At 38.3% G+C, this 16,786-nt stretch overlaps 1 protein-coding gene across 1 annotated transcript in view; it reads right to left on the reverse strand.

The window, feature by feature from the left end:
• The window catches only part of PCDH15 (protocadherin related 15), a 1,543,840-nt gene that overhangs the window by 311,671 nt on the left and 1,215,383 nt on the right, over nucleotides 1-16,786 (reverse strand). Inside the window, exon 21 of the mRNA XM_088459638.1 lies at nucleotides 14,646-14,762. Coding sequence (XP_088315764.1) covers nucleotides 14,646-14,762 — 117 coding nt within the window. The remainder of the gene's footprint in view (nucleotides 1-14,645; nucleotides 14,763-16,786) is intronic.

Below are 16,786 nucleotides of genomic sequence, written 5' to 3' on the forward strand. Positions count from 1 at the left end.
AATAGTTATTCATTAATCTTTAATACTATATATAGAAACTTTGATTTTTACACCCACTCTGTCTCAGTGATCCTTGGGAATGCCATGAAGCACCTGATTGAGGAACGTGAGACATCCATCCAATTGAGTGTCAAATAATAATCAAATGTTCGTCTTGACCAATTAAGACTTGTGAGCTGTTATGCTTCATTTTGGATATATGAACTTAGTGGTTTGAGTGTGGGTGCTCAGAATTCTTTCTGAATTCTCAATGTACTAACCAGTCTGCACTTAATGCAAATAGTCAAAGCTTTATTTGACTAGGAAATAAAAAGAAGAAACTAATATGAATCACAATATTGGATTGAACCATAGAATTATTTCTTTATCCTCTTATGCAGACAAAAAGCTCTGGCAAATTCCTAAGATGCCTGATGCCAGTCTGAGGCTTTATGACAAAGACACACATAGGATGCCAGTATATGTATAATGTTGTTACAGTGGACAAAGGGCCTGATTCATTAAGGATCACTATTGCGATGGCAGGTCCGTAATCGCAGGCAGGTCTGCTGCGAAAATATGCTAATCAATGCTATTGCAATGCCGTCGCACAGCCAGCATAGAGACGCCCACTACCGATATCTCACATCCGTAATACCTTGCAGTCCTGCATAAACGTCAGTAACATCGGCCCCTCATGCAAAATTACAGAGCCCTGACCTTGCTTAGAAATTGCTAACCTCAATGCGCGCAGTAAGTACTCAAGATGCGTATGCAATCGCACTGGCTAATTTATGCACGCCCACGCAACGGCGGTTAAACGGACAAACATACCTGTGTTTCGCCGGCCACCTCCTTCCCCGTCACCACCTCCAAATACTCACTGCCTGTCAATCACTTGTGTTATTTACTAATGTGACCCCTCCACAGGCCCCCTCACATGCCGTGGTGAGACCCCCACTTTCTCTGCCTTATGGCCACATTGTGTGGTGGCAACACAGAAAAAAAACGTTTTTCTCCAGCTCTCAAACTGATGGAAGCAAATGTTGTGAGCAAAGGGTCAGTCTGAGTTTCATTATGAAGGTGAATGGATTAAGGAATTTATTAGAATTAATTACGGTGAAGTTTTTTTTTTTTTATTTAGGAGACAGAGAGGTAATGATGGTGTTAGTGAATATGAGTAGAATTCATTGATGTGGAATTTATATTGGGGATGAGTGAGTTAAGTATTAGATAGTAGTTAATGATGTTTTGAAACTAAGGTTTTTTTATTTCTATGAATGCATGGCTAATTGTATCATTTGGAGGTTCTGAAGTATTTTGGAATGGAGTGGAAACAGTGTTTGAAATGGAAATGTAGAAGTGTATTTATAGAAAATGTAAACATAAGTGGTCCACTTAGCCTAATGCATTAGAGAATTTTAAATGTTTACATTCATTTTAACACTATTTAATTAAACATAAACACAAAGACATATTAGTTGATGCCAGGCTATCCAATGTGTGCTTTACTTCTCCTATGTCACACACTCATGTGACACTTGTGATGTCAGTGGGGCCGCCCCCAAAACGGCAGGCGTTCAGTCTGTAACGCCTTCGTTTGGCTTGCAACCCCCCCCGCCCGCCTCCAAAATGGTGCGAGCTGTCGATCAAAATCGACAGCCGCCCCCTTTTGGTGCGAGATCCGGAGCGATGGAGAGACCGTCGCTAGACGGGTCTCGCGCATGCGCACGTTTGAGCCTGCTCCGGCATGCGCATGCGCAGTGGCCAAACATCGACCCGCTCGCGAGCGGGTCTGAATCAGCCCAATATCTGATACAGCAGAGGGAACTAAAAGGATCCCTCCCTGCTGTGTCTTCTTACCTTGTTGAAGCTGCCTCCCAGCAACCCGAGCTCTTATCCTGTGAGCCGGGGCGGGAGAGAACACAGCAGCAGCGACAGGGGATTGGTGCAGTGGGGTTGTACTGTCTAAATGGGAGTCACAAACTCACATGGCAACTGCAGCTCTGCCACGAGAGGGGGGCTGGACTGTCTTGAAGCTGTGCATGGGTATGTGAGACATTTGACTGCTATGTGTGAGACAATGGGGGGTATTCAATTAGGCTACGAAAAGTAGGAATCAGCGATAATTTATCACCAATGACATCATTTTCACCTATTTCAATTATCCCCGTATTCAATTTCAAAGACTTATCGCAGGTTCGAAAAATCTTTGAAAAAATATGGGGATAACTTTTCACCATGTTTTATATGGCGAAAAAAAGTGCAGAATTGGGGTGTAGGGGTGTAGGCTTAAAAAAAATAGCTTGCACCCCTGGGAATGTCATTTAAAAATAAACTGTGTCAAAAAAAGTTTAAAAACAAAATAGGGACACCACAAAAAAATTTATTAAAAATTTGGGGTGAAAAAAAAAAAGGGGGAAACATTGTTTAAAAATAGGGAAATAGGTTCAGGGGTATTCTGTAAGTATGCGGCAGGTGTTTTCAAGATGTAGTATTAAATAAACACACATGGCTGATTACGTGCGACGTTGAGAGCCTATACACAAGCATTAACCATGAATATGGCCTGAAATCAGTAGAAGATTTTCTAAGTATGGGTCAGGAGACAGAATTCAGCAAATTCCTGGTATTACTTTTGAGATTTGTACTCACCAAAAACTACTTCGTATGTCACAACGACTTCTACCTCCAGGTACGAGGGATGGCGATGGGGACCAAGTGTGCCCCCAAGTATGCCAACCTCTACCTGGGATGGTGGGAGAGAGAAGTAGTTTTTGGTGAGGAAAATGACCTTTATACCAATCAGATTATACTGTGGTCAAGGTATATTGATGATCTCTTGATACTTTGGGAAGGAGACATACAAGTGTTCCAAGAATTCATGATGAAATTGAATAATAATAACATGAATCTTAAATTAACATACGAAGCAAGCAAAGAGAAAATAAACTTCCTGGATATTACTATTAAAGTGGAGGAGGATGGACACCTATCTTCAGATCTTTACAGAAAAGGAACATCCACGAACAGTATATCACACAGAGAAAGTTCGCATTTTCCTCCAGTTCTGAAAGGCCTACCCAAAGGAGAGTTTCTTCGTATGAAGAACTTACCTTTCGAGAAAGATCAGAAGGGTTGAGTAAAAGGTTAAAGTGTAGAGGATATAGCAACAGGATGATTAAATGGGGATATAAGGAAACCAACCAATATACAAGAGATCATTTATTGACCCCTAAGAAAGACAAGAGACAAGATGAAAGTGTAAGATTTATAGGAACTTTCTGCACTGAATGGAAATGTATTCAGAATATCCTACAGAGACATCTAAACGTCTTAGACACAGACCATGACTTGGCTAAAATTATTGGAGGTAGAATACCAAAAAGTTGGCAAAGATCCAAGAACTTGAAAGATATGTTAACAAGAAGCCACTTGGAACCTCCGGCCAGACAATTATATTTTAAAAAGGGTTCTCGAAAATGTGGAACATGCAAGACATGTCCATTTATGATTCTGACTGAATCATATTGTGACAAATTTAACAGAAAGTGGTATATTAATGAATACATTACTTGCGATACGACAGCAGTACTGTACAACATACAATGCCCATGTCAGAAGAATTATATTGGAAAAACAAAGAGACCCTTCAAAAAATGAATATTTGAACATCTAAACAGCATAAGGAATGCAGAAAGGGATCAGAGACTGTATAAACCTCTTACCCCAATAGCTAGACACTTTCTCAAATTTCATGGAGGAAACCCGACTGGATTACAAATTTATGGGATGAAAAAAGTAAATCTCAATATTAGAGGAGGAGACATAGACAGAGAACTGTTGAGACAAGAAACCCGACTAATATTTTTGATGAACACTGTCACACCAACAGGCCTAAATGAAGAAAACAGCTATATACCCTTTTTAGGGGAATAATATAAGAACAATGATGAAAATTCGGCCAAAACATTATTTGATATTGGAATACTGAGAATGGATTTGCAACTATAGTCCATTAGGCCCAACATTATGATTATTCTCCCTTATCACTTATTATATGAGGATATACTTATTTCCTCTCTTATTCACTTAGTTCACATTTTACAATCACTTATTTATGGGGCACACATCTTTATATCACCATTTTTTGAGAATTTTAATTTTTTGGAATCCTAGAGGATACACATATCTATAAACACATAGTTGTATATATAGGATATTTCTCTATATATACTCCTTATCACTAATGGGATTCAGATAATGATTTTCACCTTTTATTGCTTTTTACATGAATTATTTATAATATATATGCTATTACTTGGGCACTATAGATGATTTATGATATATGATGATTTATAGTCATAATTTCTCACCACATATGAAAATATTTGTTTTCACTTATATACAGTAATTCTAAGCTATATGACAAGAAAATAGGACTTTGAGATTAAAAGATGATTCATATATTTATCATTAGAATTTGATTTATAATTTTTCTTAATAATGGGTGTACAATAACATAGGGTTTATAGTATATCAATATAAATATAATGGTTAACTCATTAAATGACTTGGCCAATCTCATTGTGGCATGTATATATATATTTCTCTTGTATATGGAGAATTATCAAGATTAATTTTATTATACATCAAACATATTCCATTGAAAGAAGTTTCAATAATTTTCTTATTTAGAGCATTTGGAATCCTTTTTATCTGCATTCTTCATCTAAACCTGGATCGATCTTATGTTTAAGTAATTGAATGAGAATAACAATGTTTTATTATTATTTTATTACATAGAATCACATAAAATCGTAATAATCATTCATAATATAGTTTAATATGATACACACTCACATGAAGATGGGAATGTGACCACAATGAACATCACTTAGATATTTATCTGGGTTTGATTAGCTGTATCTGAAAGACGTAGGATATCATCATTAGTAATATAGGCGTGGAATACATGTCAGTCCTAGAGACTGGGAGGAACATTAGGACACATGGAGATATCCGATTGGAAGATCTTTCCTCTCTAGGAGCTGTGGATTGGTCACAAGAAAATGCAGGAGTACTTAAGCAACTTCCGGTAAGCGGCTCGGCTTACCTTGATAAAGCTACATAGCGAAACGCCGCGTCGGTCAGCGGCACTCCACAATACTGTGTCCTTGATATAATAGTTCTACATCCCAGTGTTGACATCTGAAATACAATCTATGATGATAGAAAGATGTACATTGCAATGCGAGATGTAGTAAACTATTGTCAGCTGATCTGATATTATGATGTTGTTTCAACGATAGTACCAATTATACTGACTTGTTTGTTAACTGGTTGTAATTTAAGGATCACAGAACACAGTATAGTTCTGTGAAGAAAAATCCCTGAGACATGTGATTGAGCATATAAAGAAATTGACATCCAGTCTAGTGAGTGGGAGTGGAAATATCTTTCATTTACATAATAACTTTCCCACCTATCCATGCGCTGGTCATTGTGTGAGACCAGATATTTCATAATATATATTAATAAGGTCACAACATATTATGTGAAAATTATAAAGGAAGTATGAATAATTTGATATCATCTGAATTGGATGTTAAGGATGGAAGTGTGTACTTATAATTACTCAGAAAATTTTTTGTTGCTGTGAGCGCTGCAGCAACATAATAAAAGTACTCAATATACATGTTGTCAGAGAATTTGTTAAAAACAGAAGTGAAGAATCATATATCTATAAGGCCTAGTCCTGGAGAGGAATTTTCCCTCCTCGATCATTAATTACACCTTGATATACGTCTTAAAGGATAACATATATCTGTTCATTATATGTTAACCCTAGCAACCAGACTATGCACGCTATACATATGTGATATTGATCGTATAATTGGTATCTGGTTAATACTGGTATAATCAAGTCATAAGCTGACCTATACTTAACATCATTAATAGGATACTGTATGACTTAGGAGCGCACGCATTTTTAATAGAGTCACTTACACTACACACATTAAACTTTTTTAATAATTTTGCTTTTTTAGTCCTTGATATTATAGATATATACTATTAAAAGTTATGTTTTATGCATGTTTATTTAGTGCACCACTATGGACATTTTCTTTCTTCCTTTCTATGAATAAGTTTTCTAGAATAGGCTATTAGCGGCAGGTGACTTTAGGGACTTAAAATTATGCTAGTACCCATTTTAATGTACCCCAAATTTGATGGGACCACTTAAAAAAAAAAAAAAAAAACCCTCAGTGCTCTTCTGCATCACTTCTTCAATGTCGGGAAAAAAACAACTGCCGCTGCTATTTAAAAACCCGACTTTCTTCTGCTGGCAAAAACGGAGGTACCCATAGTGATCCCCCATGTCTGGACAGCTTTAGCAGGGTCCTACAAATTCTTTCCCGAAAATTCCCATTTTTTTCGTAGATCCCAATTCGCCGGGTCCCATTTTCGCACATTTTAAATTGAATATAGGGATAAAGCGGGCACGCGCCCGATACTTTATCCCCAGAAAATCTCTGATGTGGAGCGAAAAGTCCAGCATGGACTTTTCACTCCCAAATTGAATATGGATCAATGTCTGACTGTGTGTGTGTGTGTCAGAGACAATGGAGTCAGTTGCCGCTTGGCACCAGCCATGAAGGGGACAACTGCTCCATTGTCACTTGTTCCGTGTCCTGCTATAACTGCAGTGCTGTGCTGAAACAGAGGAGTCGCTGAGCTGAGCTCCAATCAGCATGAGTGGTGCTCCTCCTCCGTGACCTGTCTGGACTGTTCTGGTCGCAGACATCACACAACATGTGAGGCTGAGCCTGCTCGACTGAGGAACCAGGAGGAAGACAGTGCGGCCGGTCCAGGCGTATAACTTAAGGACTTAACAGCTGCATGTTGACTGTCACTGTGGGGACACTGGGGAGTGTGGGGAGTGGATGGAAGTCAGCACAGCTGGCGGCTGTCATTGTGGGGGAGTCGGGAGAGGCTGAGGAGTGGCTACTGTGGCTGAAAAACATAGCAAGTGCAAGCCCTATGGGGTGGGGGGAGGGGGAGGTGCTGAAAATAGTAATACATTTATAGGGCATGTGTTTTATCACTCTGTCATGTCACATTCATTATATATTTAAAGAGACTCCCGGTTTATGACCCAGAAGACCCTCTGTGCATGCGTCATTTGACCCGCGCGCCACAGTGGACATTGGGAGAGATCCAATTGGATCCCTCTCAGTGTACAATACAGAGAGAAGCCCTATTAGGCAACAACATCTATTGATGGCATTGCAGCTTGGGGCATATGGAAAATGCGGAGGTTTGACTGCAGTTTTACCTTTGATGCCCTTGGAATTTATTTATAAGTGTCTAAAAAGCCCTATCTCCAGCAAAATTGTGCTTTTTCTTATTTCTCAAAAGCTGTGTGGGGGACTCTGAGTGATTAGGGAGAGCTGTGTGTGTGTGGGGCAGGGTCTGAGTGATTAAGGAGAGCTGTGTGTGTGTGGGGCGGGGTCTGTGTGAGATGGGGGATGTGTGTGGGTGGAGTGCTGTGTGTGCAAGCGGAGGAACTGAGAGAGGCAGTAGAGAAGTGTATGGGGGGATCTGAGTGAGGGATATATATACTGAATGTATTTATATATAAATTAATATGGGGCCCCAAAGTGGCATATTTATTATCAAGTCCTTGTCCTGATAATAATTTAATATTGCCGCAGTTCGCACGTGCGTGTATAATTATTGATAGATATATAATATGCATCTTATATATTTTCCCTTTTCTCCGGGGGTGGGGGGGCGCACAACTCTAACTAGCCTCCGGGCACTACTGCATGGTAGCCATATCTATCCTCAGTAAAACAAAACAAAAGGTGGGTAGCTGCTTTGAGCCAGCAGTGAAAAAATGCTGTGCATGTGAGAGGGACTTGGGGCATGGCCAACAGCTCCCAGAGCGCCGGGCATGCATCCAGCGTGACAAAAATGGGGTGTGGCTCATGGGTACGGCTTTTCCCATGAGACCACACCCCCTTAATTTTTTCAGACGCACGCTGCCTAGGGCACCAAATCATATATTCGCTTACCAAAAATATTGGGCTAGGGCCGCCCCTGGTTGATGTGAACAACTCAACTTTTTCTCTCGCGAAGGTTTGATAATCTCCCCTCAATTTGTTTCTTTTTCTCTAAATATTCTGCAGAGTTTTTTTCTTACTATTAACAACTGTAAAACAAAGACAGTCTTGTTTTGTGGTTTAATTATTTTTATGCACCACAAGCTACAGTCTGGGATAAAACATTACTATATTTAATGGGTGATCACAGAAGAGGCAAAGTAAATTATTGTTTGCATTAAGTGCACAGAACACAAAACACAGTTGTGAATTATTCACACACTTGATGAATTACTGCAATTAAACCCTGACAAATTGATAATTAGCTGTTGCAAAGAGGATTGATTGAAATAGTGCTAATCAGTGTAGGTAAAGGTTGGCATGAATACCTTATATTCCATGTATACTATATCCTTAATCTCAGATTACCTCAGTGATTGGGTTAGGATTGGTAAATCGGGATTTCAAAATACTTATTTGCATCAATTTAAAAATAAAAACATTATTGTTTTTATTATTTGTCCACAATGCAATCTACATGAACTGCGGGAACGTAATAGCAATTGCATATGCAAATAGTTCTTGAGCATACTATCATAGACCACCATTAATCAATGAAATCAAATACCAACGGATTTTATTGTTTAATATCACTGTGATAAAAATGAAAAATCTCCTGGGGAGGTCCCGCGAAGTCCTCCTCCTCTGCGAGGTCCTCCACTGGACTTTTTGTAGCCTAACACTGCCAGCGACAGGGCTCTTAGAGTACCGCTGTTTGTTAAATCCAGAAAGGGTGGCATAACCCCTTTAGTGAGCGCTAAAGGGGTTATGCTTTGTTGATAATTGGGGGCCATATTTATAATGTAACCAGCTTCTGATTAGTTAAATTCTCTTATTAGGAAAAAAATTCTGTATTGTACGATTAGCTCCAGCCCTCAATAGTATAATAGAGGAAGCAGCAAAGATGGAGTCAGACAAATAGAAGCTTTACTGTAGTTCCTACGTCATTCTAAAGATAGTACCTTTATTAGCAAAGGTACAACTACTGATAATTTGGTATTCACACATAACACACAAAGGCTCGTATTCAATTAGAGGCGAAAAGTCAGAAAAGTTTCACCGTCTGACTTTCAGCCTCCTTTGCCTGTTTCGCCCTATTCAATTCCTAAAGAGGAGAAAACAGAAAACGGCGAATGCGGAACAGGCAGAAAGTAGATGTGAACTAATAGCCCTAATAAAAGTGTTTTGGGTACTTAAGTTGTTTAAATTGCTTCTTATTAGCATCTTTGGTTGGTTCTTTATCGCTCTCTATTTTCTCTCTATCCAAGGCTTAGTACATCTCCACAGGGCTGGCTCTAAGGGTGTTTAACCTGAGCGGTCACACAGGAGTGCCATCCATAGAGGGCGCACCCCTCCCCAACATCCCGATTTCAGCGGGACAGTGCTGTCCTGCTGTTCCACCCGTGGGCCGAAATGGTTGGGGACCCCCCAGTGCCGCATCTGTGCGGTGGTGCCGGACCCCGGAGACTCTGAATGGATGCTGCGCGCATGCGCGCGGCATCCATTCAGTGATGGGAGAGGGCTGGGGGAAGCCCAGTTAGTGAGGCTCGCCCCAGCCTGATGTTATTTGGAGGCAGACACGCCTCCTAGTAACGTCACATTGGGGACATGGCCTATGGTAATTAGACCACACCCCCATTTTCCGCGAAGATAGGGTGCAATGGAGGGGGCCAGCACAGGGTGCTCCGACCCCTGGACCCGGCCCTGCATCTCCCCCTGTACTTATCAGATTGTAATGCTATGTTGTGATTTTTACCTGTGTGATATCTGGAAGCATGCAGTTTAGGTATGTGGAGTCTTGCAGACATCCCTATGTCTATAAGAAGTTACCAGGAGCATTATCAGACTGGGATACTGAAGGAACCAAGAGCGGACGACTACTTTGTGCTCCCTAACAAAATTCTTACTCTCAGTAAAATTTGAAATAAATATTAGTATTACCTGTATATGTCTCTTCAATATCACAACAATAATGCAACATTTAGATCTGTCTCCGCAATATATCATTAATTTGGCTGCCGGCCACAGAATGGGCTTTATACGGTTTAATTCACCAGTGCACCAGTAACTGCACAAACGGTGATATAGCTCATTACAGGAGCAGACATTCACTCATAGATTAACCTGTACTAGAAAAAAAGGTGATATGACAATGAGGGTATAAAATCCAGTATGGAGAGAATAATCCTTTTCTCTGACAGCTATTTAATCATTACAGAAGAGGAGATATCCTGATTAGCTGTAATAGATACAGTAGTGATATAATTCCTAAAAATTTATCTATTTGTTGAAATTAAATATAGGAAGTCTATGAGCTATTTTCATAGTCATCACCTATATTCATTCCCAGAAATTGACAAAAATATGAGTTAGAAGTTTCTTAAAGGACATCTCCATTTTTTGTAACCCTAACTCACAAAACAGAACAGTGGTGAACTGAAATGACCAGGATAACAGTGATTAGTTTTCTGTGGTCGCTGTACTTAATTGGTGATCAGAAGAAAACATGGAGTAGATACTGTATGGTGGACTGAGCAAATGTCTGATCATGTAGGTGTCCTGCTTATCATTGAACAATATGTCAGCTCTAGTCTTTTCACTATAACCATTTGCAGCAATGCTGGTGTTAGAGTTCAGAATATAACACAGCAGGTGGGAAAATGGGTCTGCAGTGGTATACACTGACATTTCATCTTATAGAGCAGGCCATAAGTAAGCAAGCATGAGTGTGCATGGAAAGATTGTATATCGGTGGTAATAGTTATACTTTTAATATATATATATATATATATTATATATATATATATATATAATATATATATATAATATATATATATATATATATATATATACACACACACACCGTATATAGGCTTACCATACTATCCTTTTAAACCGGTACACTCATGAATTACACAGGTTCTATGGCTGGCTTACTTCAAGCCTGGATTTCACCTGGTTTTAATCAGTCACAGAACCTGTGTAATCCATGAAATAAATTGTTTATATATTTTTTACCTTTAAATTATTGTGTTTTATATTAATTTATTGATATTATACCAGGCATTGCACTTTTTTCACACATATATATTTTGTTTACACGTTTTTTGGTTGGTTTAAAGCACGCTAGACACTGCAATCTATTAAATTGTTAACAACTAATTCTAAAGCATACCACCAAAGTTATAATTATTTTAGTGTAGCTGACACCCATATTGTTGGGAAGTGCGGTTGTGGATTATAGTTTAACAAAGTAATTTTATTTGCCGGTGGTTCAGGTGTTAACTTGATTGTCGCTGTCCCATACACATTATCCAAATATTTAATATATACATATATCATATATACACACACTTGTTTTCTAAAGAATAATACAAATGATAATGTCCTTCTCAGTAAATAGTGCTAATACTATATTTAGATCTGAACAGGGAATACTGGAACATTCCCGTAGCCTGAATTAATGCACCGTGCAGTTTACAATCTCATGTTGTTTTGCAACCACCAGAGTACAATTTGCCGTTTTCAAAGTGCACTCTGGTCTATTTGATGCATATATCAGGTACAGACATAAATATTTGAGTAACAAATTATGTTCTGAATCTTAAAAGTACAAGAAACAACTGCACTGTTTCTCTGTTCCTTCCACTGCGTTGCATTCTCTGCACACAGAGGCAATTTAATAATTCAATCAGCTCGGAAATTTCACTCTGTGCCACACAAGCTTAACGGTTTAATTTATTCCATGTAAACTTAACTACAAAGGATTTTTTTCTAATGCTTATCCAATCAAGACCGTTAAAATATACAATAATTTGGGGAATCATTTTACAAGGTACATTTTATAAATCAGAAAAAAAAATTTGGGTTTTCAATCAAAAAGGATGAGCTACATTAAAGAATATCTAAATATGAAATAAAATGGTTTATACTCTGCAAAATGTGCTAATTAGTGTTGCGTGGTTTTAAAATCCAAGACAAAATATTCAGATTGAGGCACAGAAAAAAAATGTACATACAAAATAATAGTGGTAAGTTTTACGTTAGCTACACAGCAATGTAAAGAAGATCAACTGAGATGACTCTACATATCTTATATGAAATATTTAGTTTTTCTAGACTTCAACACATTGTCAGGTTACTGGTAATCCACAGGGGTATATTTACATATTTAGATTTATTGCAATTAGAAATGTTACACAATAGGTACCATGGAATCTTGTGTAAGACAGTTGTCATCAAAATGAACATTGATTCTGCTACAGCTGTGAATGAATAGTTAATGTAAATTCCAGTGAAAGAAACAGTACGTATTAACCTAACATGTCATGGTGACAACTGTTTGTAAGCTATATCCTTCAAGCCGTATGCCTTAAGGCAAAACTCAGAAACTTTGCTTAATTGCCCCCCTTATCACTTCAGCACAAGTTACAGCAGATTTCACAGGAAATGAACAAGGTACTGTATTATTACCTACAATGTCTAAAATGTTACATTAATGACAACCATCGTCTTACGGAAACCGCTAAAAAGAATTAAACATTCTCTGAAAAGAATGTGTATATCATTACAGCATATGTAGTGTACAGCAAAATGTCAAATAATACTCTCCAGGTTTTAACATATTTCAATGGTTAGACCGAACAAAAATCAGCAGCTAATTTTATAAACAAATTAGTATTTTTACCACAACGCTGAAAGTAGCAACAAGTCATCATCAATAATAATTTACTGCATGCATTTATGACAAAAATATTGTATAGTGATACTCGCGATACTACCTGGTGTGTTAAAAGTTAACCTGCTGGGATAGTGGCGCCATATAAATAAAGGATAATAATAATAATAGTCTTTGCAGATTTATAGTTCAAGTAGGTTTTCCCATGCAAAAGTAAAGCATTGCCGGTGAACCTTACCACCATTCCGATTATAGCAATGATGACAATGTTTTCTGTGCTGACAATACCTTTCATGTATCGGCAGAAGAAATAACGAGTCCTATCACTAGTGAACACAGCTATTTTTGTCAGAAATAGGGCAGTATGGCCTTCCATAAATCTGCCCAACAGTATCCTGTTGGAGGCATAACAGCTTTGCTACAAAGTTAAGGGCTTGAAAGAGTGTTCAATGCAAATTTTGTAAACGGATCTTGTATGTTTGTGGATTGTGCATGCTATCCAAGTACGCCCATCTAAGAGCAATTCAGAGACATACACAGCTCAGTCGTATCTCCCCTTGCGGTTGGAGGGTCATAAATGGGTGTTGCGTTTACCATAGTATAGCATGGGTGTGCCTACAGAATAGCATGCTATGCAGAGTTGTGCAGATGCCTGTTTTCAGAAGGATATCTTGCATTAAGGCTGGTGCAAGTGTGCACTGATAATTAGGACAGCAAAGAAACCAAGTGGATGGAAAGTTGTGTTAAGAAACCTCCAAATGGGACAACTGCTCCAGCTTCACTACTCTAAATTATGGTGGATTCATTAGCTGGAACCAAATGTGATTTCATTGGCTGTCATAAGGTCTGCAATTTAATTGAAACAAATTGCAGAGCTTTTTTTACATGGGCTACATACATATATAAGTAGAACATGTCAAAAACCTCTGGTAGCATGTAAATATTTATTACAATGTGACTGTGAAACTTGACAACAGCAGGACTTATATGGTGGAAGAGGTTGTTCCAGGGTAGTATTTGAGCAGATCATGTGATGTCATCATCCTACCTCAGGACAAGCTGTTGGGCTAGGTAGAGTATGCCCTTTTTACATGATAACAGTGGGAAGTATACGAATCACCAATGCAGATGTGGGTCGATGGTCATGGAACTGCATCACTGGCATTGGGATGTACATTTTGGTGAGCATGGGACTACCATGAGTAAATAAAGAACCCAGCTTGACACTTAGTCGTGACATTTTGGACGTGAAATACCAAACATTAGATATTGTCATTTGTGAACAGTGGTGCAGTGAGGTTACCTAGATATTTGCGACAAGCCCATGTTGTGCTAATGTTTTGAGAGGTACAAGATCAGAGAATATATATATATATATATATATATATATATACACACACACACACAATGAATATAAAGAATATAAAACTACATTAACTAATGCTGTTACAAGGGATTAAATACAGCAATAGTAAAGATAACAAAATAAACAACAACCAATCTATATAATTTTCATATGTTTACCCACTTAAATTATAAGTTTTACAGATATATATATATATATATATATTTATTTCTCATGTCGACAAAACACACAGATGTCAATTCCTTTTCTTCTAAACTAGTTACAAATAAATATTACAGTTGGCCGAGTAGTAACAAAATCCAGCCGCAGCCATAATGACAAGCACTAGGCAAACATCAAAAATGTATGTGATGGCCCCTGCAGTGAGATACTCTTAGTAATCAACTGTCATTTATGAGGGTTAAAGAGCTTTCTCACTTGGGTATAAGTATATTAATAGACGTTATTGACTTACCGGAGGATCATAATCTTCAGCAGTAACTGTAACAATAACTGTGCCCTTAATAGCATCTGGAGCAACCATTCCCCAGTAGATGGCTTTGTTAAATACAGGCGAATAATCATTCATATCCTGAAAAACAGAATTAAAAGTTGTGTTTACTTTTTTCATAGTGGTTGTGAAATGAGATTATAGACCCAACACAGTAATGGAATCTTCAAAGGGCACTCTGCCACCTTGCTGTACTACCATAAAACCCATTACCCAAAGTCAGCCTGCAGCACTCTCAATCTGACTATTACAATGTAACACTGGACAACAGGAGAAAATAGAACATGCTCAAGACTGCTTATATGTAATAGCAACCATAAGGAATTGAACAGAATATTTGAAGATAAAATGTCCAAATTAGACCATGCTATTTAAATATGAGTATGGAATAATGGTTAAATGGGTGGGGATATGTAGAAATGAGATATATTTAAAACAGGACCCGGTCATAATACTGACAGTCAGGATGCCGTTGCTTACAATGCCGGTGCAGGAATCCCGACATCTGTTAAAATCCCGGCACTGGCATCCAAATGGTAATTACTGAGGTTAGGGGGAGGGTTAGGGGTTAGGGTTAGACACTAGGGGGAGGGTTAGGGTCTAAGAGGGGATGGTTAGGTTTAGGGTGTGGGGGGGTTAGGTTTAGGCACTAGTGTGGAGGTTAGGGTTAGGCAGTGGGGAGGGAGGGTTAGTGGTAGGGAGAGGGGGAGTGGTAGGATAATGACCGACAGGTGTCGGTATCCTAACCCTGTCGGGATGCCGACCACCGGGACCCCGAGCACCGGCATCCCGTAACCAACCCATTTAAAACATTTACTTGCAAATACTGTATCTCGTGGTTTATATATAACTCACACTCCTATAATTTACTATGTTTTTTTTAAAAGACGTTACATGAATAAAACTTTTGAGAATGGCATATAGACCATTGGTTCTCAAAATCATTTCTAAGAACCCCAAACAGTTCATATTTTTCAGGTAACCTGTGGATCTTGAAATTGTGCCAGTTGTTGAGGCGTCAGCAGGTGTGGTGGCACCCGGTGTGGCACTTACTGGTCTCTCACCTCCTCTGATGGTGTCAACCTGGGCGATTGGTAACACATCTGTGCAGTTGATAGGTGTTCTGCAAAATTGGAACCTTTACAGGTCCTGAGGACCAGGATTGAGATACACTGATGTAGACTATATTAGTGGGTGCGAATGAAGAGCAAATAAAAAGTGTGGGGAATATTATAAGTACCAAAGCCAGTGGTTCTCAGAGCTTTTTCAATGCAATCTGTGCTTCAAAAGCAACTACAGGTTGAGTCTCCCATATCCAAAATGTTTGGGACCAGCGGTATTTTGGATATCGGAATATTCTGTATTTTGGAATAATTGCATACTGTAATGAGATATCTTGGGAAGGGGACCCAAATCTAAACACAGAATGCTTTTATGTTTTATATACACCTTATACATACAACCTTCATGCAATTTTATACAATATTTTTAATAATTTTGTGCCTCAAAAAAAGTTTGTGTACTTACATGAAATTAATTTATGTTTCATATACACCTTATACACACAGCTTGAATATTACTATATGCTATATTTTAAATAATTGTGTGCCTTAAACAAAGTTTGTGTACATTGAACCATCAGAAAGCAAAGTTTTCACTCTCTCAGTCATGCTAAAAATATTCTGTATTTCGGAATATTCCGTATTTCAGAATATTTGGATATGGGAGACTCAACCTGTATTAATAATTATGTAAATATCATAACTAATATCATAGTTAAAGCGTTAAAGCATTCAAGGCATTCAAACATTATACATAATTATTTGTTTTCTGCACTACATCAATTGAAACAGATATTTGACATACTACAGGTTGAGTCTCCCATATCCAAAATGCTTGGGACCAGGGGTATTTTGGATATTGGAATATTCCGTATTTTGGAATAATTGCATTCCATAATGAAATATCTTGGGAATATGACCCAAATATACACACAGAATGCATTTATGTGTTAAATACACCTTGTCACGCCTGATGCTGAAGTGTTGGAAGCTGTGGATCTGGGTTGCGGGAGGAATCGGAGACGAGGGGCCTGGATATATGTT

This window comes from Taudactylus pleione, unplaced genomic scaffold (assembly GCF_031769625.1).
Source record: "Taudactylus pleione unplaced genomic scaffold, aTauple2 ptg000918l, whole genome shotgun sequence".
Classification (NCBI taxonomy): Eukaryota; Metazoa; Chordata; class Amphibia; order Anura; family Myobatrachidae; genus Taudactylus; species Taudactylus pleione.